This window comes from Coturnix japonica, chromosome 4 (assembly GCF_001577835.2).
Source record: "Coturnix japonica isolate 7356 chromosome 4, Coturnix japonica 2.1, whole genome shotgun sequence".
Lineage (NCBI taxonomy): Eukaryota > Metazoa > Chordata > Aves > Galliformes > Phasianidae > Coturnix > Coturnix japonica.
The window spans coordinates 40914778-40942154 of record NC_029519.1 but is presented as its reverse complement, the minus strand read 5'-3'; the positions used below and the strand labels follow the sequence as shown (position 1 = coordinate 40942154).

Sequence of the window (27377 nt, the reverse complement as noted above, 5' to 3'; positions counted from 1 at the left end):
ATTGTTAAGCTTGAAGAATCAGGGATGCAGATGACAGCTTAATCAGCATCATAATGAAATTAATGGTAATGGACTGGTCTTGGGGTTCTTGATGATATTCATCTGGAAGTGTTTAGATGCGTGAATAGAGTTTGGGATGACTTGACTCTATAGGGTTGTTTGTTTGTTTGTTACTAATATATAGTAGGTGACTTTTTGGTGGTTTTGTGTTGTTTCCTGCTGAGGTTGTGCCTAAACCTAGGTACAGTGTTCCCCAATGTGTTCGGTGGCGTTAGGGATGTCAGGTGGTATTCTCAAGTAATTTAGAACTCAAATTCTCTATCAGCCGGCTGATTATGTGGTGGGGCACTTCTCTGAGAGGTCAGTCACTTGTTTCCTACCATTCATCCTACCATTTCCATTCACCCAGAATACTGTAGAATGGGTCTTTAATTGCCAAACAGACATGCTGCTGCCTATCTCCAGGTTGTGTGCATATCCAGCAGTTGTGTGAAGTTAATGATGCAATGTCATTCTCCATGCAAGAAGAAGGGAAGTTAGGAAGATAAAAAGCAAGAAGTGTCCTTCAGGGGAAAGAGATGAGATTGTGGAATAATCTTTGGGCTGCGGAAGAATTGATAGTTTTTCTATCCGAGTCTTGTGTCCCCAGTATTTTCCTTCTCCTACCTTGGAAGAATCAAACGGTGGTGCTGGGTGTAGCAGTGGCTGCTGCTGAATGCTTCTGTAATTCTCTCGCTTTTGGAGAAATGCCATTTTAAAGTAACAGTCTGCAGATGTAGCTCTGACATTTGTCTTTGGCTTTTGGGAAGGAAAAGATACCTAAAATACACAGTCTGAAATCTTGCTTTTGTCTCTTTCATCTTTGCTGCTTTCCCCCCTTTCAGGTTTTTTTTTCTAAGGACATGTTTTTTTTCACGGTGGTAACTGACAGCACTGGTGACAGAAATGTGTTTTACTGCCACTCTGAGTGCGTGTGTTTGTTGCATGGGCCTCATTTGTATTCTTGTCACTGGTGTAACATTCAAATGTTCTGGAATGCCTCAGAGAGAGGCCTGACCTCTTTGCCTCGCACTGTATTTTGAGTGATGCTTGTCTCTGCAGAGCTTAGCAATGAGCAGAGGAAATAGCTCTACCTGTGGTACATGTGCTTAATGCCTGCTGTGTGCTCTATTCACTTCTGGGCTCCAGAGACAGAGAATCAATGAAATTAAATACAGAAGTCATTGGAAAAATATTACAGTATATGGCGTATTTCTTCTTGAGAATGTTGTTGCAGGGCTAACAAATTGATTGATAAGTGCTTGTCCAGCATGTGTAAAATTGCCAGTAGAGTATTAGTTCACTTTTATTCCAAACTGATCATTTGCTTTGTGTGAAGCTCATGGTCTGGATGGAGTCAGAGGTTTGAAGGGTTCTGTCTGCATCTTGTGGAGTGTGGAAAGGGTGTGGGTCAGAACAGCCTAATTTATCTTGGGTGTGCAAATGGCACTGGTGCACAGGCCTTGGTGACACTGTAGTGTTTAAACATTTTGAAACTTGGCCCCTCTGATCATCATCTGAATAATCAGCAGCCCTTCTGCATTTCAGTAGCAGAAAAGTTCAGCACCTACATTTTACTTAATTGTCCTGTTATAAGAACAACAACAACAAAGTCCATATGTAAAATGCTTGACAAAGGGTGATGTCTGAAAGGGTTGAGGTCCTCAGAGCTGAGAGCATGCTGGGCTGTGTTTGTGTCAATTGAGACAAAAAACATTTGGGTTCAGGCAGGGCTTTTGTTTGGTGGATGGGTCAAAAGGAGTTTAGGTATCTCAGAGTCTAAGTTGGTGCAGATAGTCTGTGTTACATTGAGGATCAGTGGTTATGGACAGGGAAGGACTTGCCAGTGCTGCAGAAATAACGATCAAGTATTGCACTCCCAGCAGTGGAAAATGTTGTCAGTTAACTGAAATCTCAGAGCCTTCCTCTGAACACCTGCTGCTTGGAATCAAAACACTGATCACAGAATCACTGATGAAACATTGACTCGGATGCCTATTTCCAAAAGCACTCAAAGCCAACAGCTGTTCCTCCTTAAATCAGGATTGTTTAACATCAGCTCAGAAGGGGTAATTTGAGGGATACAACTGGATTACACACAGAGTCTCTGGGGTTTGCTCTGACAATAAAGTAAAATCATAGTCTGCTAATAGATGTGTTTTGGGTAGAAGTGTCTTTTTGTGAAACCTATTTGGTAAGAAACCAAACTACTAGACATTTCACAGTAGGGTTATGTAGTGTTGCTATATTGTGGACATTAAATGTGTGTAATGAGATACATCTTGTAGTATGCATATAGCTGGTTGATGTGCTAGATACTGTAGTGTAATGTGGGCTTTAGAAAGAAATGCCCTTGATGTAGACAATGTAAATGACATTTTTTTAAATGAACCATGGTCTGTTTCTGCTGCAGCGAGACCATCTATTTGATCTGTTGGGTGAGATTTGGGCATCAAATCAAAGGCCTCTTTATTGGAGAGGTAAAGTGTGGTTTTCTATACAAAGACTTGAGATGGTGTTGGTTTGGTTTGGTTTGGTCTACTTGGTAATAGGCTATTGCAAAACTTATTATGCTGTCATCATTCATGTTGATGTTAATAATCTTTCTGTGTCTGTTATCTTTAAAGCTGTCCTGATAGCACTGACTCCTCCACTGTGCAATTGTGAGAGTCAAGGGAGGAAGGCACACAGTTTGCATCCTGGTTCTCTTACACTTTTATGTAACTGGGATTAATTACTATGTTGGAAGCTACAGCAGCATGGAGTTATTGAGGATCTGTGATAAGTAGTAGCCTAGATATTTTTTGTTTTTTTATTATAATGGTTTGTTGCATTTAAAGTTTGTTCAGTTTTGTTTTCCATCAGTTCCAGTTGATTGGGGTAAGATGAATTTAGATGGGGATAGGGATGTTCTTTTATATTTTTTAAATCAATGTTTTTAAAACTATATTTTGCAAAAGACAGTAGTTGTATGTGTATATTTAGGTAGCCTTGCAGCATTTTAATTAGATGAATACTGAATGATATTTATTTAAAGCAACATTCTGAAAGGAAAGGTTCCCACTAATTCAGTGTTCTTTACCTTTTTGAGTTGCAGTTGCATTTTATTCTGTGTATTCCATTGACATCTCAACACCCACGTAGATGTTGTCTACTAGGTATGATATTCCCATCTCTCTTTTTTTTTTTTTTTTGCGGACAGAATAGCCTTGTTAAGACATTGTTGTATAACAGTAATTTACCACCATCATCCTGGCTCTCTTGGGTACTGAGAATCTTTTGCATTGCACGTGCTGATTTAACCTGGATAACTTTCAGTTCTGTGATGTTAAATATGAATCCTCCTTGTATGCTTTTGTTTGTTGGCACAACTGATGGTATTGTACAGACAGCAGAACTGGGGTTGCCTACGGCCCTTCCCTATGCAGCTCTCTTGTACCAACATAGCAATGCTGTCTGTTGTACAGAAACTAACAGAGGAATAATGACACAGGCAGCCTGGGATGCTTGCTTTCCATTTGCTTTTGCAAATGGTCATGTTTGGTTTTAGGATCAGAAGGAGTGGCTTGAAGCTAAAAGCGGAGTAAAGTTCTCATTGGACGTTCAGAGATCTTTCCCAAAAGGAAAACTGCTTGGTAAAATGAAGCAGATGGTCATAGAATAGCATGTAAATCCATGCAGGAATTTACAAGGTGCTGTACACACAGCACAGGTCAGACACAGTGCAATTTTAGCACCCAAATCCTTTGCTTTCATTGGAATTGCTGTAGGTGATCACGTGCATAATAGCCCAACCTCATGCTGCTTCACACCTGAAATCAGCCTGCAGTCTGTCACACTCAGTTACTCTTTCAGATTATCCAGCAATTTTCCTCTTCCCTAAAATGCTACCTCTTGTTGTGGTCCAAATCATAGGCATAAATCTCCATACTGTCTGAGTTCCACCAGCTCTATGCATGTGGTACTTGCCTTGAGTGGCAATAGAGATATAAATTTATTTTTTGTGTACAATAATGATTAAGATACCCTTGTATGAAGAGCTTCATTTTTTCTAAGAGTAAAAATTGACATCTTTTGACAGCCATTGAAATAATGAAGGGGCTGTTTTGTAATGACACTTCTGAAAATAGATTACTTTGCATTCCTTCTTGGGAGAGACAAAGAGGTCAATTTCCGGTTTTATTCCTTTAACAAAGAGGCAATTTACCTCTTGGTACACTGAAACCATCCTTGTCTTTAAATGCTATTCCAATAGCATTATGACTCCCTGTTGTGTGAGTGTGAAAGCTTTTGTTTTTGAGTTCAGTTAAAGACAAATCAGCAGGCCTTGTAAGTTCGTAGATAGGCAGTTATTTTAAGGACATGCTCAGATATCATAATGTAGGTCTAGGAGACAGGTTGACAGGCTTTCAGTTTCTCTGTGTAAGGAGAAACAGCATCAATAAAGTGTGTCTATCCAAATTTGTAATAGGCTTGAGATAATCTAGGGTAGATGTCAAGGGGGAGGAGAGTTAGCTATTGCATGTACTCATTAATGAAGTCAAACTTATTAATTCCTCAAAACAAACACTGAAGTCCATGAGTTAGGTGACTGCAAAACAGGCAGCAGCCTAAGAAAAGGAAAATGTATTGCCACTGTTTTTAATACTAGACAGATAATACTAGATAGATAATAATCCTATCAAAGAAGGAGGAAGCCCAAACCTCTATATTCACGCCTATATCCTGATGCTCAAAAATGTTATTTATTCTTCCTCAGATGGACCTCAGCACTAAGGGGTTACTGAATGGTGGCTGTTTCACTTGGTTTGGTGTGCATTTAGACTGCTTCAGCTGTCAGTTTTGAAGGTTACATTTGATATGAGGCCTTCAGGCCACTTCCAGTACTAACAAACATATTGTGACACCCAGCAGAGTTGATTTGGAACAATACATCATGCAAAAAGTTGTCCAGCCCTTTTATGCATTGTTAAGTGTGTAAGAAATTGTAATCTGGAAACTGCAAGAAGCAATTTAATCTTTCATTCTGTAAGCCCACAGAAGATTTTCTTTGTGTACAGTGTCAAAAAGTCCCAAGCACATCCATGTTCTAGAAACAAAGTTTTGAGTTCATCATGTCATTTCTGCCATCTTCTCCTTGGTGCTGATGTTCTGCTGCAGTGCTGTGTTTGCAGAACATCAGTGACATTGTCTGCACCACACAAGACACAAATATGAAGAGAATTTCTGCTCCAGTGAGCCTGCATTCCAGGGAGCAGACACAGAGAAGGTCTTGCCTTGCTCTGTATCCTAGAGAGAAGAGTTGTAGATGATAATTCTGCATCATTAAATAATTTATGGTAGACTTTCCTTCGTTCTTCCAGTTTTTAATTCCATTTCACAAAATGTTTGGGAGTTTTTTGATGCTATTCCAATAAAGTCAGGCAGAGTGGATAAGAGTTCACTTTCCTGGCACAAGTGACAATTCCTTATTTTAAATGGTCAAACTGAAATAAGTGACAATTTCCTCACCTGGTAACTTTATATCTGCCCTTCAGAGACACTTCTCAGGCTGTGAGGATGTAGTCTTCTCTGACATGCTGGATGTTGAGGTCCTTTGTCAACTTAACTCACAGTTTCTCAGTAAGTTGAAGGACAAATTGTAGAAAGAAGTCAGCTTTCTTTTCACTCCTTGTACAAAATTGTGAGTTTCTTGTCATCCTGTAGTGACAATGGCAGGCTTGTTACTATGGTTTGCTTTCTTTGCAGTTTCTGGTAGGAACAATGAGAGATACATACAAGTCTGAACAACAAAGATGTTGAATGCCAAGCCTGAATGCACTTTGCTACCTTGTTGGATAACTGGTAAAAAATAATGCAGCATCATAAAATGTAGTCTTGAAAAAAAGCCCATGGTTAGGGTATACTGAAATTATTGGGAAGGGATGGGCAGAAAGAATCATTGCTAATGATTATTTTTTTCTTTTAGGTTTTAATTGTGTGTGAGATTAATAAACGGGTTTAAGCTAAAACTGGTGTCATAAAGCAGGCAATCTTTAAATGTGTCACTAAGTAAAGGCTTATTTACATTCATGCATGATGGTAAATTACTTGGGATCTCAGTGGAGTTCGCCAGCGAGCAGAAAACTATGCAAGCAAATCTGTGGTCATTGCTGGAATTTTCTAATGGATATTCCTCACCCTTCTGTACTGCAGCAACCTGAAATAATCAGAAAGTAGATTCTCTGAGGAGTGCAAAGTGCCCAGAAAAGCTGCAGCCCACAAAGAAACAAAACAAGATCTCTAGGCATCATTAAGAAGAGAAAACCTTTTTCAGAGGGAAGGTAATAGATTCATGTGCATGGATGTAAACCACAAAGCTTGCTATAGTTAGCAAAGGGACTGTGCTTTTTCTTTCAAAGGCTACGTAAGTGTTTTCCAGAGATTTTTATTTTATGTAAATTGGTTGTTGCAGCAGTTTGGTCCAAGAGGTCATTTTGAATGCTTTCACACTATATGGTATTAAAAGTTCCTGTGTCTTTCATAAGCACGCATATGAAAGAGTGGGGAAAATGCTTAAAATACAGCCTCTGATAGCACAATGGAGGCAAAATATCATGTATGCAATTAGCTTTAATGCAGGCACAAAAGAGAGCATGATAACAAAAATGGCAAGAAAAACAAGGAGTTTGGGGAGGGGGCTGTAGATAATGTGCAGCTGTGCTGTTCAAACATGAAAGGTGGTATTTATAGAACATTTCTAATGCATGCACTTTTCTATGCAGCTATCAATGGGAGGTGGGGATGTAAGAACAAAGAAGGAATGTTTGTAGGCAGTATGTGTTAGAGTGAGGAAAAGCAAGTGGGACATGGAGAAGGATGTGTGCAGTTCAGGGAGGGGGGGAGCCACAGATGACCTTGAGTTGTCTAGTACCACACCAGTTGCTTGCGGCAAGAAAATAAAGCAGTAGTGGTGTGTTCAGCAAACTTGGGTGGAATACAAGTAACATTTGTTCACAGTTTGATCAATAGGGTTGGAAGGTGGGGACTGGGATGCAGGGCCTATGAATGCTTGATTCATTTCATTTTGGGTGAGATGTTTTCTTTGTCAGTGATACATATTCAAGAGGTGTCATTTTGAAGAAACTCTTAACCTCTTTCACTGTTCTATGGAAGAAAGGTTTGTTGTGTTTTTGTGGGTTTTTTTTGTTTTTTTGTGGTTTTTTTTGTTATTTTGTTTTTAATTTTCTCTGCCATTTCACTGTGTGCTTGTCACTGATCAGTATGAGATCACCAATGATTTGCTTACTATATCTCTTGCAGTTTTTCTTAGATGGTAAGTTGAACGTGTTGTAGGTCATAGAGCAGAACGTGGTGATCAGTCCTGAAAATTGTGTTCTCACCACTATAGGATAGGATTGTGCTCTTCAATAGCTTATGTCTGGTTGTCTCCTTAAGACTGGCTCATACCCTGCAGACCTGCCAAACACTACTGCTTTAGGGTTGAAGCATTCTCAACCGATGCTTCCAACCACAGTGGATGCCCACTTGTACACATTGTTGGGGGATGAATGGCTGTGACTGTTACTCCTCCTATTGTCTCTGATGTTGCAGAAGGGTGAACGTGATTGCCCAGGCAGTGTTCTGCTCTGAGCAATCAGTGCTGTAGTGGTCTACTCCTCGTAATCCAGACTGGCAACTGTGCCAAACGTCTTGGCAGTACTTCAGAACGAGAGCATTTGTGTTTAAGGAAGGTGATGCATAGTGAAAGCTGTCATGTTGCGTTGTACTGATGAAGGAGCTGACTGGAGTTGCTGAGACGGAACTCTTTTCAATCACTGTAACCTGTGAATTCTGAACTGAAAGGTGTGCTTAAGACCAGTTTGAAAGGTGTGCTTAGATACTTTGAGGCAAAACATGCTACAAATACTATAAAAGCTACATCAGTTATTGCACAGCGGGATCTTTGTCAACTCTACAAACACTGCTGTATGCATTTTTGTGCAGGAGGATAACCCCTATGGAAAAAAGATACAGCAAGCAGCTGACTGGCACTTCACTAATGCACAGGGTATGTAGGTCATCCTGTGAAGTTACCAGCTGGCTCTCCTCTCTTCCTGGGCAGTGTAAAACTAAGTTATTTGTTTAGCTAAGAAAACCTGATTCTAACCTTGGTGTTCAAATGCTTTTTATTACCTGATTTCTCAGTAATAGTTCTTGTTTAGGAATCATGACTGCACTGGTGTAGTGTCCATGCAGGACATAACTAGCTTATGAAATGTAGCAGAATGGGATGCAGTAGAGAAAAATGTGGATTTGACCAAGCAATATACCATACCCAACCTGCCTAGTGTTAGTGCTGGACTGGTTGCTCGAATAAGTTCAGAACTTCAACACCTCTCATTAGCAGCCTCATCTTTCAGGCTGTTCCTTCCTTCATTCCAGTGTGAATGATGCTGGTTTGTATCTGGAGGCACAATTTGATGTGGTGGGGTCAATCTTTGGTAATGTTCAGAGAGGTTGATAACTGCTATCAATGCTGTCATGTCTTGTTTGGTTTCAGGTCCTGTTTGAGTGAGAATTAGATGAGGAGACGGGGTAAGGGCAGAGGAATGGACTCAAAGGAGTGCATAGTTATGTCCCAGTTTATGTGAATGGTGAGCCAGTGATTTCACTTGGATATCTTGGCTGTTTTTCTTGATAACTGTCTTCCTTACATGACTGGAAAGTCAAGGTCTTTAAAAACAAGGCAAATAGCCTGGAATAATTGCTAAGTAACAAACAGTTAACATAATATTATGATTATTGGCTGCCTGCTTTGGGCAGCTGAGACTAAACCACATTCAGTAGGTCCAGGATATTAGAGAATATTTAAGTGTTGTTATTATTATTATTATTTTAATTAAATTTTTTGGATGTGTAACTCTGTTAGGAAGGGTAATGAGAATGGGTGAAATAAGCGTGATGTAGCTAAAAACTGGGCTTGTGAGTTAAGCCCACATTGCTTGTTTGAATTTTAGATTTGTTTTGCCAAATCTTCACACACATTCCTCAGTGACATGGAGCACCTCAGACCAGCTCTTATTCCATTGAATCTGTATGGTAAAACTTAACTGTCATGTAATTGCTTGGCACTGTTAATGCAAGGTCTGTCTAGCAAACCTGAACACTAATCAAGGAAAGTATGCAATAGACAGTGACATCATTAGAAAGATATCTGATTTTGCTGTCTCGATATCAGACAAAGTGTGACCTGCACTCCCTTACTGAAGTAGTGTCTGTGTTGTATAATCAGAAGGTAAGTTATTGAAATGACACAGAACAATTATTCCTAAGGCTGAAATCTCTAGACCAGTCTAGAGAAAGCTCCTCTGTAATATGATTTCTTATCCTATATTCTAAATACAAGATGCCACTAATTTTCAGGGTATGAGAGTCAACAGTTGCTGTCCATATCTGACTTGATGGAAGTGTTTGTGTTTGCCCACTGTAAATTTTTCTTTCTGAGTGGGAATGCCTTGCAAGAAGATGAGTGCAGTACATGGTAGTATTCTCCAAGTGGACTCTCTGGACAAAAATTTCTCACCATTTTAATTTACTACATTGTAGTTCCTTTTGTTTGTATTCAGAAATCTCATTTTGCAGTGACATATCTCACACTTTCTTTCCTAAGCATTATAATTAATATTCTCTTTTAAAACTTAAAGTAATTCCTTGAGTCCTATCTTGAGCTAGGCTGAGAGCAGACCCCTGGTTCTACTTTCCTTTGTGCTTGTTTGGTCTCAGACTCTTCCATTAGACTCATTTCTCTCAGTGGCTTTCTATATTGTATCTTTTGATTTCATAGAAAACCAGTAGTAAGGTCTTAAAGATCCATGCAGGTTTCAACATATGTTTTGATCATAGTATGAGTAAGTAAAATATTGAAATGCTGGTTTGTCTTTCTTTCTCAGTACTGTGTCTAGGCATTGCAGACACACTTCAATTTTCTGCTCGGATAGATAGCTTCTTATTTGTGATCTCACTTTGCCTGTTTTCAGTAAGTTTTTGTTTTTTCTTTTCACTGGTTGCTGTCTTATTGTTTATAGTTATCAGTTACGTGAAGTATTTATCTATACATGAGGTTCAGTCAAAAGTAAATATTTTAAGGTAGATGTCCACCTTTAGCAGTTGGCACGATGTATATAACAACAGGTACCCATGAGTTGTGCCTTCTGTCATTGGCTTAAAGCAGGACTTTGTTTTTACCTGACAGCTGAAGGCATTTGTATTTATGTCTGGGTCCAGTACAGATCAGAGCAAAGACTCAAACTGCCAAACCCTTCCCTTTTCAAAGGGAGTCAGCTTTGATGTCCTTATTCGTCCATCCCTAAACTTTGCAGTGATGTTATACCATTGTAGGAACAGCAGCATGCAGACTGCATTCTAATGAATGGAGACTTTTTATTTCGTTTGGAGTTTTTGATGAGCTTGAATACATCAGTGGATGAGCATGTCCAACAGTACAAAGATGTGAGAGACAAAGACCCCTGCTTGGTCTGCCAGAGAGGTTTTAAAATATAGTGTCATTGGATGTAATTCATCCCACTGTAGCAGTGGAAAAGCTATAGATTAATTTCTAGCACGGGCAATGTAGCAGGATGCAGAGAAGCCACACTGCGTCCATGAAAGATATCAAAATAATCATCCCTTTAATGAGTGGGGAAAAAACAACTGATTTCTACTTTCTCCTCATATTTTATTTTGCACAGTATGCAAACAAATGAACATTTCTGATTGACACATTTTTCTGCTTACAGTCTTCATGTTGCCATGGACCTTTGGAAGGTAGTGGTGTCTCTTCAGTTTGTCCAGTTAAGCTGTGTATACTTGTGGCCTCTGAAGACAATGACTGAAATGTTTCTGGTCTGAATCAGCTGATGTTTCTTGGAAAGACCTCTTGGAAAGGAATGCACCTTATGGTGTTCTTTCTGCCAGCTGCTGGAGAATAGGTTGCTTGAAAACCAGCTCTGAACAGCCCATCACAGTAGGCTGATAAAACAAAATGTTTGATTGTATATAGCTACCACAATTCCATAAAGATCTATAAACTGTACAAATACATGACAGAACTTCTGCATGTTAATCTGTTCACAGACACCTGCTAATCTGAGCTAATCTTTAAATGATTTGAAATCAGACTTTGCAGTATGTATTGCGTAGAGTACAATAGATGATTTTATACTTAATGAAGAAACAAGTTTATTGGTTGTTCCTTCTATATTTTTTTTAATGACTTTATTATATATTCTACTGTAAATTCACCAGTACTTCCCAGAATATGTTACCATTTTCTGTTTTATTTCTAGAATTGCCTTCTGGTTTTGTTGAACACTTTCACTTCCCTTCAGTTTGCTTTTGGATAGTTATTACAGATAACGTATTTGTGATTGTTTTTTATTTGATTCTCTATTTCTTTTAAGGATGGGCATTGTATATGTTCTGTTGGCCTGTGGAGTCCCAGATGTAACCCTAGGGCAAGCAGCTTCACTGTATCTCTGTGGGTCTGAGGAACTAGAATAACCAATTTGTGGCCCCTTGTGAGCTGAAAGCTGTTCAGGTGAAAGACAGAGAGGATTCTGGCCACTCTCAGTAGTAATGTTTTTTATCTGTTCCGCAGTGAAACCTCATAGGCAGTTGAGCGGTGTTTCTGAAAGCATTCCTATGATAGTAAGTTTCCTGTGACTGTAAGTTTCATTTTTGTGCACTTGAATAGAATAGGAACTCAAATAGACAGAGCTTTCCATTTAAGTGTTAGGCAGTGTGAATTAGTGATCCATCTGTGGTTTCCACATGGTAAGCAGGAACACAAAGTAAATGTGCTGATGTGAGAATCTGAATTTTGTTCCATCATGAGGCTAATAGCTGCATCCTCTCTGCTGAGAAGCTGAGCCTGTGAAATCTGCCACAGCAGTTTGACTTGTAGCCAGAGCTGACAAGAAGAGAGAAGGAGGCAGGGTACTAGTGTGATCTGTTTGCATGATGTACAGAGAAATTTTCACATTTATGCTTAAATAGTGCTCTGCATCAGGTGGCCCTCTTCCAATTTAGTCATCACCTTTCTCAAAGAAGACTTTCTAGGGTATTTTTCCAACATGAGCATGAATAGGGGAATAATTTCTATATTTGCCATTCATTAAGTGATAGGATAAATGATGTTATCTTGATAAAAAATAAAATTGACAGTTTCTTCCACAATAAAACCTGCTTCAGATTCTTATCACAGATGTGACTGTGCATCTTGATGGAGGAGCAGTTGAAGGTTCAGCTCAGACTCATTCTTTCTGTTCCTTTCCTGCCATAAGATGGGTTTCTTGGCTGTGCTGCTTTTGCAGAAATATCACTATGGTGCTTCCTGAGCACTGTTACTGATACCAGGGCTGTCACTTCTTCAGGTAATGGAAATTACTGGTGTTTATTTTGCAAAGCAAAACTTAAACAGTATTGTTTGGCTAAACATAAATTATGTTGAATTTCTGAATTTTTAAATAAGTAACTATAGTTACTTCAAGATGATCAGTGTTAGAATGACTCTTTTTTTATGTAGGTGGCTCTATGGACAGAAAACAAAGATTTTCATAGGTAGCCATTTGGAATAAAGTGCTCCAAAACCTTTCCAGGGATGGACATGAGACTGACTGGCCTGTAGTTTCCCAGGTCCTGCTTCCTGAAGACTGGGGTGTTTTTGGCTATCCTCCAGTCTTCAGGGACCCCTCTCATTCTCTTTCAAACATGACAGAAAGCAATTTGGCAATCTCTTCTGCCAACTCCCTTAGCACTTGTGGATGCACCTCATTGGGGCCCATGGGTTTATGTGCGTCGAGATTGCCTAGGTGATCTGTGACCTCTTATCTGCCAGGTCTGGGATTCCTGAGGGGCAGTCTTAGAAGCAGAGACTGAAGCAAAGAAGATGTCCAGCACCTCTTCCTTCTCAATGTCTGTTACCAGGTAACCCACCTTATGCAGTAATTTTACAGGATTTAATGTCTGTAAAAAGGGATTCTGGGTTCTGCTGTGAAAGGGCTCACTTTATAGTAGTAGCAGTAGCTGAGTACTTTGTGCTGGTGCATCTCAGAAGAAGCTGGTTTCTTCAGCTTAATAGAAATAAAACAGTAAGTGGAGCATTTCTACCTCTTCAGAAGGCTACAAGCTGCGAAACATTTCTAATCTTCATCTTAAATCACTATCACGGTGTTTGCTCAGCAAGAGCTCACTTGCAGTAATGGGGATTCATTAGCAATAACTTTGTGCAGAAGGTTTGTTATTGCACAAGTGAGAGAGAATACATTTAAATATGGCAGCATGGATTCATACCTGTAATGTAATAAAGAAAATGATTCATAATTAAGCCAGGAGGCTGTAAAACAGCAGTTTCTCTCAATGGTATTGAAATTGTACATACGTTTATAGTTAAAATCTGCATGGTTTGTTCCTCTGGTTTGTTTTTCTATCCATATGTTTTATCTGATGAGAAATCAGTTGACTATCAAGGGATTCTCTTGGCTCTTTGCATTTCTATTTAGAAATACAGCTTCTCTTCCTGTGGACACTGGAAATTTTCACTATGGGAGGGACTGGATTCCTGAAAAAGCTGATAAAATCTCATTTTCCTTGAAGCTCCCGTGGAGTTTCCATAGATGTAAACAATATAAACTCAACAAATCATGGCAAGCATTGCTGTGCAAAGAAGTCTGGGTTTTCATCTTCTAAGGCTGTTCAGTGTGCTCTCAGTTTTCCTTCCATGACTGTGAAGTACAGAAGTTTCTCAAAGCTGCAAACCTTTATCTGAAGCTCTGAAAGGAGCATCAGATGCTGCTGTACTTGCAGAAGCATACCAGTTGTCAGCCCCAGCAGTGGTAGCCACAGGAAAAGAGAGCAGAGCTGGTCCTCCTAGGCGGCAGCCCAGCTCCTTAAGGGTAGCACACTGCAATAGCTGTAAGGGCTATGCTGTACATGGGTTTGTGCAAATGAGTAAAATATTTCTGTTGCTGGTGATTATTTAGAGTTATGACAAAGCTGATGGTGATCAGTTTTAAAATCATCATTCCATTATGACCTTGAAACGTGTCAGGGGAAGGCTGGTGGTGAATGTTGTGAACTTAAAGTAGTCATTTTATTGTTTTTCTCCCTTTCCCCTTGGAAGTTTACTTCTTGTAAATGTGGTATTCCCCCCCCTGTCAGCAGCAACAGCCGCAGCGTGCTCTGTTGACTGTGTGTCTGTTCAGCTCCAAAAACCCATCCCCAGCCATGGGAGTGCTCCTGCAGTGAGGCCGTGCTGGTGTACGTGACATTTTATTTTTATCCTTGCTGAAACGCAGCCAGGGTGCTAGGCAGAAATCCACAGAAATGTCTTGGAAATGGAAATGTCTTTCAGTGAGGTTTAATGTACTTTTCTGCTTGGGAATTGGAGGTGTCGGTCTCACTCGGATGAGCATTTTATAGATTCCACTCATTATTGCTGATGTGGTGAATTTAATTTGTACAGCACCACTTTCACTCAAGGCACAAAATGGCACATCCTGAATAGAGGTGGGGTGGAGATTTGTTCAGCACCCTACTGCTGAGTGTTCTTTGGGACTGATGGATTGAGGAGCAGCAAGTATTGGCTGCTCCACAAGTGGACCGGGTGTCCTTCTCTGTGACTCTCTGTCATGTGGGATCAGCATCCACTATGTGAGCTCAGCTCTTTTTTCTAGTTCGTCTTTGAGGTAAGGGTTTCTGCTACAAATAAAGCACTGATGTTCTCACTGAGCAACTGGGAGAGATTAATTGGTGTACAGAGAGGGAAAAGAGCTGGAACTCTAGTGTATGATTTGAATGAGAATTTGAAGAAGATGGAGGCAAGTGATACAATGAGTTGTCATGTTTCAAAAGGGAATTTCTGTTCTAGAGAGAGTAATGTCTATTAAAGGAAATATTCCTCAAAGAAGGGAAAAAAAGAGATTGCTCTAAACTGACTCTGAATTAACGAATGGTGTAGCCAATAAATGAAATAAACAGTAATACAGTTTTGATGAAAACATTCTGCTTTTAGAGCAAAGAGGTGTTGCAAGCAGGTGCTGAATGCAGCATACTGCATTGCTCTCTGCATGGGCACCCTGAAGCATCAGGGGTGTTTGCAGGCCTAGCGACTCCTGTGCACCTGCATCTCTTTTGTAAGAGGAATTTTGTTAAAATTATTACAGGAATCAACGGTACAAGTGCAGAGCCAGAAAGACAGTCTGTGTTACAGAGGCTTGCTGGGTAGTGTTAGGGTGATCCTCACACAGAGGGTACATACTGCTGTCAGGGGCTCTACAGAGACACCCATCTCATAGTGAACACATTTTTATAGCTACTGTGCTTCGTTGTGAGGTATCACTGATGACTTATTTAAACAAATGAGTAAGAGTACTGATTAATAGCCTGCATCTTGCAGACATTGAAGACTGAAGGGTAAATGATTGTGCAGAGGTATTTACTGTGTTGTTAAACCACATACAGATATAGTATATAAAGGCTGTGGAGCCAGTAGGGTAAGTCTTTATAGCAGTGATTTCTCTGCTTATTCCAAAGTAGATAAGAAAGCTTCTTGACCTAAATGACATACAGAGTTGTCCTGGTTAGGTTGATGAGACCTGTGCTTCATCACACTGCAGTAATTTGAGTGCAGCGGCAGCTATTTAAAATATTATTTGGCATGTGTAAGGTAACTGGTGCTAGGGAACATGATACATGCAGCTCTTCATTAACAAAGATCTCCAACTGCTTTATAGATAATGTTGACAGGTTTGTTACAGAGGTGGGCATAACCCCAATTAACCTTTCTATCTGTGGTTAATTTGGCTGAGAGTAGATTTATATTCCATGAATTCTTTTCTATCTTTGTAGGACCAGCATTCTGAGGAGTTCAGCTTTTATTCATAATAAACAGGAATGTCTCTATTGAATGCAATATAAATTGTAAGGTCATCTTCCAGTGTGAAGAACAATGAGGAAAATAACTATCAGAGGGGTGGAAAAAGCAGGAAAGAAGTGTGTGAGGCTTATAAGCAAGGCTACTGCTGGTCTGAGTGGTCTGTGAACCTCTGAATAAATCCTAGTTTGTGAATTAATATGGCATTTTGCATGACAGCTCTGAGCCTGGACAGTGTTGGTTGCTTTCTGTAGTCCTGATGTGCTTTGTTGCTTATATTGCAGTGAAGTTTCACCTCTAAATCTAATTCCAGTGTTGCTTCCCTTCTGTGGACACAGGTTACAGGTCCCTTGCCAAGCCTCGTGCACATGTTTACCTCTGTGCCTGTTTTTCTTTTAGATCTGTATTTAAATTTTCTCAGTTGTGGTCTCTGTGCATTTGCAATATTCTTTTCTGCAAGGTTGTGTAGTATTGTAATATAAATAGAATACAATGATGATTTAAATGATAACATAAAAGATGATTTAGCAGTACCGAGTATAGTGTGACTCTTCTCAGCTCATTTTTAAGTGCCCGTATATTAACATGATAAGAACGATTAATCATATTCACATGCAACACACTAACAAAGACTAAAGATAGTTCTGGCTGACATTCTGTGTTAAACTCATCTGCTAAGCAATGTAAAGAACAGCTGCAGAAAATCAGAAACCATTTGTGTATTTTATGTAGCCTACTTTTTTTTTTTTTTCTTTTCCCTTTTTCCAACTTTGTTAAAATTAAACACAGCAAATTATTTCATGTTATAATGTGACCAGATAAGCTGAGCCTCCTAGGTCCTGCTGGAGCTGTAATTATAGGCTTTGCATAAACTTGAGTGCCTGGAAATGAAGGCAGGTGAGGTGTTTCCATTCTGTGGTCCCCTACTCCCCTGCACATCATCTGAAGATGGTCTGGCATGAAATAAATGGTTGGGTAATGCTGTGGAGGAGGTGGTGGTGCTGTTCCAACTGTTTTGCTGGGCATTGTTCCCAGGTCAGCCTAGGAAGACTGGAACAGAACTTGTATGGAGAACTAGATATGTTGTAAGCAGCCCTGTTGTCATCATGTTTGGATCTGCTCCTATTACTCTATGTGCAGTTACTGAAATTCTACATCAATAGCAATGCAACTTTCAATCAATTTGCGTTGTAAAAGAGATGATGGCAGCCCACAATGCAAGACAGATTCATTCTGTGCTTATTGGGAGGTTTTTGCTTTGCTTCGATGAGTGCAAACAAAGCCTTTGTCAGCTTTTCATTTTGTGTCTCATGAAACCACTCAGCATCACAGTTCTCTGACAGTTCCAGCAGCAAACAATGAGCAGCAGGAGTCAGTGGAATGATGGATGTTATGGCTGGTGGAGGGGAGGCTCTAGGCTGGCACTTACAGGCTGTGTGCCTCTCCAGACCTACCTTTTTGTGTGAGGTTTTGGTAGGAAAGATGAACGTGATACAAATCCAAAATATTCCACCTCTCTGAGACTGCAGTCTCAGGTAGGAATACAGAACTTAAATTTCCAAGGAAGTTGGTTTGCTGCTTCATGCCAGGACAAGAACGAGCTCAAAACCCTCCCCAAACACATCTCAGATCTGATTTAAATGCGCTGAATGGGTTCAAATTCCTTATGCTTCACACAAGGGGATAAGTAGTGTGCTTCAGCATGGGAGCATCACAAATCAGTCATGTTGGGTGCTGAAATCGTGGCAAACACAAATGCGTGTATATCTTACGTATCTGCTCTGCCAAGCTTGTTCCACTTGTGTTTAATTTTTTCAGTGCTTCTGAAGGTGTAAAATCACTGGGGCAGAACATACTGCTGCTCACTGAGTATTCTTTTGTTGGAGGATTGTAACTTCAGCTGTGAATTACAAAGGCATGCTGCCTGCAGATCAAACGTTGCTGTAAATCAGACAGCCCAGGACTGTGAGAGGGAACTGAAATGAACCCCAGTTTTGGAACAGCATTGAGTCCACTGAATTTTAAGTCACAGTAGTCTGTTGAAATGTTTCTCTTCTATTTCAGGGGCTAAATTCAAATTCTATAGCATGGGGCACAATCTGTGTATGTGAGCAAAAGCAAAGGCAGCTGGCATGAAGTGTTTGTTCTGATGCTTATTTACTGAAGATAGAGCCCTGTGAGTCAAGGCAACAGGAAGGAGTCATGAAAAGGAAATCAGGACATTTTTCTTGCTATTGTTCTGTTTAATCATGGAATCATCAAGGCTGGAAAAGACTACTGAGATCACAAAGTCCAACAACCAACCCATCACACCATGCCCACTGACCACATCGCTCTGTGCCACATCTTCACGGTTCTTGAACACCTCCAGGGATGGTGACTCCACCACCTCCCTGGGCAGCCTGTGCCACTGCAGCACCACTCTTTCTGAGAAGAAATGTTTCTTAACATCCAACCTGAACCTCCCCTGGCATGACCTGGGGCCATTCTCCCTTGTCCTAGAATGACTGACATTTATGCAGATTAACTTTCAGTTTAGGAAAATGGCAGAATCACTTCATTTCTGTTGTGTTACTGTACGTAACACTATGTATATACGGGAAATTGATAACGGGATCTGAATGTTTCCCTGTAGTCTGAACCTGCTGAATGCAAACTAGGGATGAAGTGCTTTTATAATGTCACGTCTCACCAGCTGCCTGCTACAGTGCATTTGTTAGACACAGTAGTCATCCAAGAGGACAAGACTCCCCAGAAGAGCACAGAATCTCATATAATTTGTGCATCCATTTGATTGCACAGCAACCCAACCTCCTTCTATCCACATTTTTTATAAATGTAAATTATACCAAAGATAATCTGTAGTTCTTGCAGTAGGTGGAATATGCAGACAATAGCCTGGGAGATAGATGAACTGTGAACATCATCACAAGGGGTTTACGTAGTGTAAGATAGGAAAATGTGCTCCAGTCTGCAGGAAGCTGGAAACTGTGCAAAGTAAACTCATACTCTAAATTCAGATGATTTTTCTGCACAGTGAATTGTTTTTGTGTGCAGCCACTTTGTGACATGGTGTTTTGCTGTAGCTGCTACTACTTTGGAATGGGGAAGTGGTCTTGTACCAGATCAGGAGGTTGGTGGCTCTGCGTGTGGTGGTGGGGTTGGAACTTGATGATCCTTGGGTCCCTTCTAATCCAAGCCATTCCATGATTTAAGATGCAACAATCAGCAGACTCTTAGCTGGGTAATTCCTCACGTGTGATGCAGATTAAGCTTTTTGGGGGAAGAGGTGAGCTTTTTTTTTTTTTTTTGTCTCCATCATACCAAACTTGATATAGAAATTATGAACATGGATAGAGTCTAATAGAGCTTAACATCAAATAAGTAAAAGTGTTGCACAATACTGTTTTGTTTTCATAACTTTTTTCCTCTTAAATCAACAAAACTATTAAATTTTTTTTCTCTAAATGAAACTTCCATGGAAATTGCAGTTCTCTGTGCCACAGTGCCAATCAAATAAAGGTGCTCTGAAACAGGAGTAATGGCTGGATTGAAGTACTGTGGCCTTTCATGTCATTTCTCCCTGAGTTAGAGTTCCAGTTTTGCCTGGGATATACGCTCATTTTATTCACACCCTTCGCTGATGGAGTAGTTGACTTGCATAACAAAGCAACATAAGATGAAGATCCAGTTGCCTACAATTTGAAGTATTAAAAATTTATTTCCAGCTATTAGAGCTTGGTGTATGTAACTGAAAATATATAAATTTTATTGATACTGCTTGAGATAGAGAGTACTGAAGTTGTTTTTTTTTTGCCCGTTTCATAGAACGTATGGCCTTGTTAAGTCATACTGAGCCAAGGCCACTGTTGCACGCAAATTTAACTGAATCTGAACTAGGTTTGGAGAACTCTGACTTGGGAGTGTAATAAAAATAGCTTTGATGTGATTTGTTACGTATCTTCACATGTTTTACCACTAACATTTATCCAAGGAGGATCCTTTTATTGATTTTTTACCTCTATTTTTGAAATAGAAGTAGATTTCTGAGATGGAAGAATGATTTATTCTGCTGTGGTGTAGTGGACACCTCAGATCCTTTTCTGTCATTTTTGCAGTAAGGAAAAAAAAAACCAAAAAAACAGATCGAAGTGCCATTATTAAGTTGTGTGTGAGGGTGTGGGGGGGGAGGTGGGTGGAATTTGCAGCTAAAAAATTTGCTTTTACCATTATGATAAAGCTGTTTGGCTTGCTTGTTTATTTGTTTTTAACTCATGTCAGGCAAGTAATGAGTGTTTCATTCTGCTCATCTTTCTGATTATATTTTCTTCATTTTTTGTTGACAACAATAGCTGTGCTCTTGCACATTGATTGCTGGAGGTTCATTTTATGCTAGTTCAGAGCTGCTTCCAATACCAAAGTCCAATTTCATGCCTCTGAAAGTGGCTAGATGTTTTTCTCTTTGAATCTGCCTCACAGAATGAAGACATTCAACTCCGAATGAAAAGACAGTACAAGAGACTCTAAGATTATTTAATGTGCTGTAAGACCTCACAGCAGCAGGTTACATATCTGGCAGCACCTGTTGATAAAACTAAGTGCTTGGGTGGTTGTCCTGGCTTTGAAAGCTACAGTGTGGATATTTACACCAGCTATTGTCAAGTGTAGGAATTTAACTTGTAAACATTGGCTACCCAGGGAGCTGGCAGAGAGAGCAGACAGAGCTCAGCTGTTTCTGTCCTCTGCCTGTTGTCCATGATCACTAAAGAAACCAGCTTATCAGTTCCCTATCTTTGAAGTTTGAATGCTCATTTCTTTATTTTCTCTATTTGCTTTTTCTTTCAGGAGTTCAGTTGTAGAACTGCTTGCATGACTCTTGTGAATTTTCAGATGCTGTTTTAGCAAGCTGTTTCTGCTGGTATTTAACCTTGACACCTTATTCACATTGTGAATATTATTGTTTTTTACAGCAGTGAACTGCCAAATTTCAGGGAAGATAAAACCACAGTTACAGGAGTGGGATCCCAAGGGCATTCCGCACTGATCAACCAGAGATGAGCGTGTCTCTTTTCAAATGAGAGAGAGAGGGATTCCAGTACTGGAAATGAATGAAATAAGTCAAACTCAGTTTCAAAACAGGAAACATTAATTATTCATCAGTGTTCAGCTTTGAACATCAGTATTTTTCAAGAAGGTTTTCTGTGACTGCTGCATTGATACATTGCCTCCTCTTACTGATGTGGAACAAGATATGTATAGATATATTTGAATCACCTTAAATGTTCATGAAATTTCATTAATTTTTAGCTTGTTCTCTTTCTCTTTATGAATGGTATTCAATGAGGTCACAACAAATAAATCTAGTCTCTTGTAGTTTGAGTATAAAGCCATGTCCCTGTGAAGGTAAGAAGCGTAGTCAGCATGCCCATGGCACACATGGTGTATCCATTTGGTAATACCAAATAATGAGAAAATACTGGGCTTGGATCTTGATATGAATCTATCATTTCCATGTACTGCTAAGATTAATACACTGGATGAGGCTGGGAATGACTTCTAGCTTATCGCTGGGAGTTGTCCCATAATTCTGTTGAAGTCTTCCTGCTTGCAGCTATACCCTGCCATGTGTTAATTCAGCAATGTTTTATGCAAGCAGTTCTCATTCTTGATCATATGAGTCATTAGATCTACCTCATGTACAGAGGAACATGATAATTGATCCATGCCAATAAAATATATCATGCTGTTATTTTAACAGCAGTCACTGCATGCGGGGACAATACAACAAATAGTTAAATGTCTTCCAGCTCATAAATGTTGCCAGTTTATTACTCTGTTCAGGATTGCTATTGTGAGCTATGGTTTTTCTGGTGGGAAGCTGAGGAGCCATGCATGAGTTGTAATGCATATGTAGGACAGAACACATCCTCTCAGCAGAATTTTACAGTAAAGTCAGTGAAGAATTGAATTTTCCTCCCTTCTTTTCTTCACTTTCCATTATTAGACTCTGTCTGGAGTACAGTGTGTTATGACTAATGATATATCAGTCATTGATTATTGGAGCAGTATCATATATCTAGCCAACAGGATTTCATAGAGCATATATATACAGTGAGGGATGGTGATTATCTGCTGGCTTTCCACAGATCACTGAATGTTATGACTCATGTTAAAAGTTTTTGTGTTGTTTTTTTTTTAATATTCTTTTTTCTTTAAAAAAAAAAAAAAAGGAAAAAAAAATATACTTCCTCTTTGCTCTAATACAAACCCTCTGTGGGATGTGAGGCTCCAGCAATGACTCACTGGGCAATGAGGCAGCAGCCTCAGACACTGTAATGCGAAGAAGAAAGGTCATGTGCTCACTTTCATAACAGCGTTATTCATTCATTCATTAAAAATTAAACACACAGGATACGTGATGCATTGAAGTTTGCAGGTATCAGTGAATACTTTCTTCTCGTTTCTGAAGTTTTTGAGAGTTGAAGTTACTCCAATGGTTTCAATATTTGTTTTGCTTTATTTAGGACAATCTACTGCTACAGTTAACTATTAGTTCCTATAATGGAACAGTGTATGTCGGAGGGGCCTTGCAGATGGGGTTTCAGTTTCAGAATCACATTTTAATGGAGTAATGGATGCATTTTTAGTTACTATATTGAGTTTATATTTGTAAGAAAAAATGTGAGGTTCTGTATTAATTATCTCTTTTTCACTAGAAGTTGCTGGTTTCCCATTGTGATGTTAGAAATGTTTTTATTTTTTTTCTTTTTGGAGTGGAAAATCATTATGCTCCAATGGCTTATGATGTAGTTATGTGATAACATCTCTGTACATTACTTCCCATGTGAGAATGCAGTAATGAAAGCTTTGATTGGTCAGTGCTGAGTGCTACGCTATGGAATTTAAAATGTTTGAAGAGCTATAGTGTGGTACACTGCTTTATCTAGACCAGTATGTGGCCTCTTTGGCCAACATCAGATGCTGTGATAGTATACAACAGTGGGCTGAGCACATAGTGGCAGACAGTAACTTGGGACTGTCTTTAGTCAGTTCTCTTCTTACTAAAAAAGAACTGTCCACACAGTTGTTTCGTGTGTGCTTTGGAGCATTGTTCCTGCCCTTTTCTGCATCTTTCCAAGTTGTAATCACAAAATCACAGAATTATCAAGGTTGGAAAAGACCTAGAAGATCATCTAGTCCAACTGTTGCCAATACTTCCCAGCTAAATCATATTCATCAACACAACATCCAAACGTTTATTGAACACTCCCATGGTCGGTGACTCCACCACCTCCCTGGGCAGTGCATTCCAATGCCTGACTACCCTTTCTGAGAAGTAATACTTCCTAATGTCCAGCCTGAATCTCCCCTGGCGCAGCTTAAAACCATTCCCTCTAGTTCTATCACCGATTACACGAGAGAAGAGGCCAACCCCCAGCTCACTACAACCTCCTTTCAGGAAGTTATAGAGAACAATAAGGTCTCTCCTGAGCCTCCTCTTCTCCAGGCTGAACAAAGTAAGGGGCTAAGATGAGGAGCAGAACTACACGTTGCTGTTCATGAAGTGGTATGCTGTGAACTTACACAGAGAAATAATTAGTTTCTCTGTTTTCTCTGGTTTTCCTAATGACTGACAACTTAGAGCTTGTTCCTTTCCTCCCCACAGCATTGTCTCTCACACCTGCGCTGTATACAACCTGTTGACTTGAATTTGGTGAGAATGTAGGAATATACAAGTGACAAGAGAATCTTTGGGCTAAGGGTTTCTGTTACTGTAAAACTTCTGCTGATGTAACTAAGCCATGTTGGAGTCAGTAGCTTTGATGACTGTTAGAATGACTTTAAAGCCCGTTCCCAGCAATGTTTAAGCAATCTGTTCTTTTCAAGAGCTGGGCAGCAACTCAGGGTGGCTTCCATGACCCAAATGCGCATCTAACTTATGTGCTTGTACGTTAGCTGGCATACAAATGTATACGTTTATTTTCTTTTTAATTGTAGGTATTTATGAGCCGCCATTTGTTGTACTATTGTGGTGAACCTACCCTGGATGTGAAGATTGCCTTTTGTCAGGTGTGTGTTCCTTACAGGTAAAACAAGGTACAGTACACACTTGTACTTTATTTTTCCATTTATGCTAATAGAAATAAAAGTTAATTTCAGTGGCGTATTGCGAGTAACTAGCTGTAAAAATTAAAGTAAACATAAAAAATAGAAAAATGCATCACAAAAATTACTTTTCTAGTAGTAGTTTGATTGTCATCATTTGCTCTTAATGATTTTTGCTTTTTGCCTTCCCCAAATACCTGTTGCTGTGATGAAAACAAAACAATCTTGGCTGTTCTTCCCATAAACTTAATGATGAGACATCTTCATCCAAAATAACTGCACCTGCATCAATGCTTTCACAGAAATATGTGAATTAGATCTTTTTTTTTTATCCTACTGTCCCTTTATGTGAGACAGAGCCTTTTACACTGTAATCAATGAATATAATTTTCTGTCCATTAGTCTGCATTTGCTAGGAGTATGGAGAAAGTAATTGAATTGGTGAGAGATTCATACTGTTCTCAGTTGAACAAAATATGCTGTGTAGGTTGTGGGGTCATGAGACTGCGTTATAGCCAATTATGCACTTGAAAATCAGCCTTGAAATTGTTCAGTCGCAATGCATTGAAGTCTACAACAAAGCTCAAGCTAACTTTGTGAGCTGAAGAAAACTGTGTATTTGGTATGCACAATTTTTGGTTCTGATGGTTAGGTTAAGTTAGTTAACGTAGATAGATGTCAAATCTCTAAATGTGTTTTTTTCCAATATGAATTCAAGGTGACTTTTTAGTTATGAAATATTTTGTGTTTGAATTCTTCCTTGTTTTTTGTTTTACTGGTGGTGATGTTCTTGTTGTTTTGAGACTGAACCCGTTATTGGACTTTCTGAGGGAGATTAGGGAACAGTCTTCATTTTTTGAGAGGTGAGAACTGTGTTGCATTCCTGGAAATAGAACTGGGGTAAAACACTAGTACTTCCCTTTATGTCACTTACATCCTGGGTTAAAGACAGTGAAAAGCTCAATTCTAAAATGGAAAGGGCTGTGAGCTGTATGTAAGCAGAGAACATGAAACAGTGACTTATTGGAAATTTGGTTTTCTGTTTTTTTAACTCAACAATGCCAAATATTGGTTCTGCTGGGAAGGCTACTTCTGACCTTTCTAAATCTTCAGCTCTAAGTTGGATCTAGTCTACTTACTTTGAAAAACTGCTTAACAGCCTTCTCTGTCCTTTCTTACCTTCTGAAACATTTCCATTTTACATGTGCAAGGAAACATACTTCTATCATTTCCTCTTTACATTCAGCACTACTTCAGTCTGGACATAAGTCGGTTCCCAAAACAGTATAGTGAATGCTTCCTGTCAATGAGTACCCAGTTCTTGATTCAGTCAGTAATCAAAACATGCTGCTATAATTAATCTTTTGCTGATACTCCAGTTTAATAGGAGTGTTTGTTCATAGAATCATAGAATGACTAAGGAAAAGACAGCTAAGATCATCTAGTCCAGCTGTCATAGCCACAAACAGTACTTAATGTGATATTAGTGTTTTTGTTAAAGAATATCCAATGAAGTCAACAGCATTTTGGATGAGTTTTTATACTGGGTCTTGGAAGTATCCAAATCATTTTGTCAGGATGGTATCTCTGATAAAAGCAGATTTTATTCACAATTGCAATGGTGGTTGTCCTGCATGCCAGATTGTACTTATGGACGCAATAGTACAGCATTTGTACCTTGTCTCCCCCACTCCTTCCCCCTTCCCCTGTTTTCCCACTGGCTGGGTACCCCAGATTCACAATCTAACCAATGATTTACATTTGTTAACTACATTCTGACACTTGTTGATTCATGTGCTAAGTCGTGCCAGTCAGTCACCATCCTGCTGTTTCCAAGATGTCTCAGTACTCTCCTTATCACGTTGATATGGTGATTCTCTCCAAGGCTCCTTCCATTCTATCCAAAAGCTAATGCTACCCAAAAGCTTTGTTTGTTAAACAAAGGGGGGATGCCAGGTCTTCCCGATGCCTCTTCAGGCGCTTCCATGGACATGTAATGACTTGTCCTCTGGTTTGATCAATCTAATGCAGGGTATTCTTGAAACGTGCATGACACAATATTACATATATGTTCATGCTGACTAGACATAAATTGCTGCTAGCTGTACATGTATATTGCTAATTATTTGTCTTTGTTAATGTCTCTGTTACTCGGGTCTCTTCTGTCCAGCACCAACTGTCAGTAAGGCTCAGAGATATTTCAGAAGGCTGGACAGACAGGAGCTGCAGTCTTTGTGCCTATAACCTGCTCCATCTTCCTAATGTCAATGATTATGAATTACTTCACCTATATACTGAGCATGCATTCCTGGGGAAGGTTCATCTAGAGGATAAGTGATGGAAACTATCAGAGCCCTCCCCCCAAGTAAAGTAGAAAGACCCCCAGAAAGAACTATGGCAGCAGAGAGCATGAAATGAAAATTCGTATCTTATTCTAATGCAGAAGCAACATTTGATTCCCACACTGGGTGAAGCAGATCCAAGTTAAAGGCCCATGGCAGTACCCAAAGAGGAGCTGTTCAAGAGTACAAAAAATACTGCTCTGTCATTACAGGGAACAGGATTTTGCCCTTCCAGCACTTGCTGCACTTACAGCACTTCATGATGCTCGTGTATTCAGATGTATACCCTGAGGGTAAAAGCTAGTTTAGGCCGCTTCTTTATTTTCTCCAAAAAGATGGGCCCTGATCCAAATTACACTCAAGCACATACTCAGCTTTAAGTACAAGAACACACCCTCAGAATTAAATGTTTTACTGCATTAAGATCTCAGCTCTGGTGGTTGCTGTTCATATGTACTGCAGAGGGCAGGATGTGGGATATAGGCGCAACCTGGTAATATTTGGTCAGTTGTTTGGTATAATTTTAGAGAACATTCAACAGTCAGTGTTATACAGTTGGATCCTGCCCTGCTGATCTGTTAAGAGATTCTGGTGATCATATACTGGAGCATAAGATTTTTTTTCACAGGAAAAATCTCTGACTGTCACAGGTCTATGTCTAATATGTTGACTGTGTGGAATGACGTGGAAGATCCTGCTCCTGTTGTAGTACGTGCATCACTGTGGACTTCCCACCAGATACTGAATTGTTCTGAAGTGTTCTTTTAGAGGTGACAGGTTGAAAAATACCTCAGTGATCATTACCACTGAGGGCATATACTTATAATAACTGTTGTGTAGGGACTTCTCTCTCATCTCCTAAAGTGCACAGCTTTGTGTGCTATGGCAGGAAATATAGGCTGCTTCTTTTAGCATAGAGCATATGGCAATGGGTCTGCTGGTTATATATGACATAGTGCTAGCTCAGCATGGTGAGA

At 39.6% G+C, this 27377-nt stretch overlaps 1 protein-coding gene across 21 annotated transcripts in view; it reads left to right on the top strand.

Annotated features, from left to right (window-relative positions):
* Positions 1 to 27377, top strand: part of MAPK10 (mitogen-activated protein kinase 10) — a 90627-nt gene that overhangs the window by 24759 nt on the left and 38491 nt on the right. For 11 of the 21 annotated variants that reach the window (XM_015861663.2, XM_015861673.2, XM_015861661.2 and 8 more), the window contains one exon: positions 23951 to 24022. The exons of 1 other annotated variant lie outside the window; for it this stretch is intronic. In XM_015861663.2, the coding sequence (XP_015717149.1) occupies positions 23951 to 24022 (72 nt within the window). Of the gene's footprint in view, positions 1 to 12916; positions 13006 to 22259; positions 22389 to 23950; positions 24050 to 27377 lie in introns of those variants that run through there. 9 more of the 21 variants (XM_032443987.1, XM_032443988.1, XM_015861681.2 and 6 more) reach the window with 7 other exon arrangements.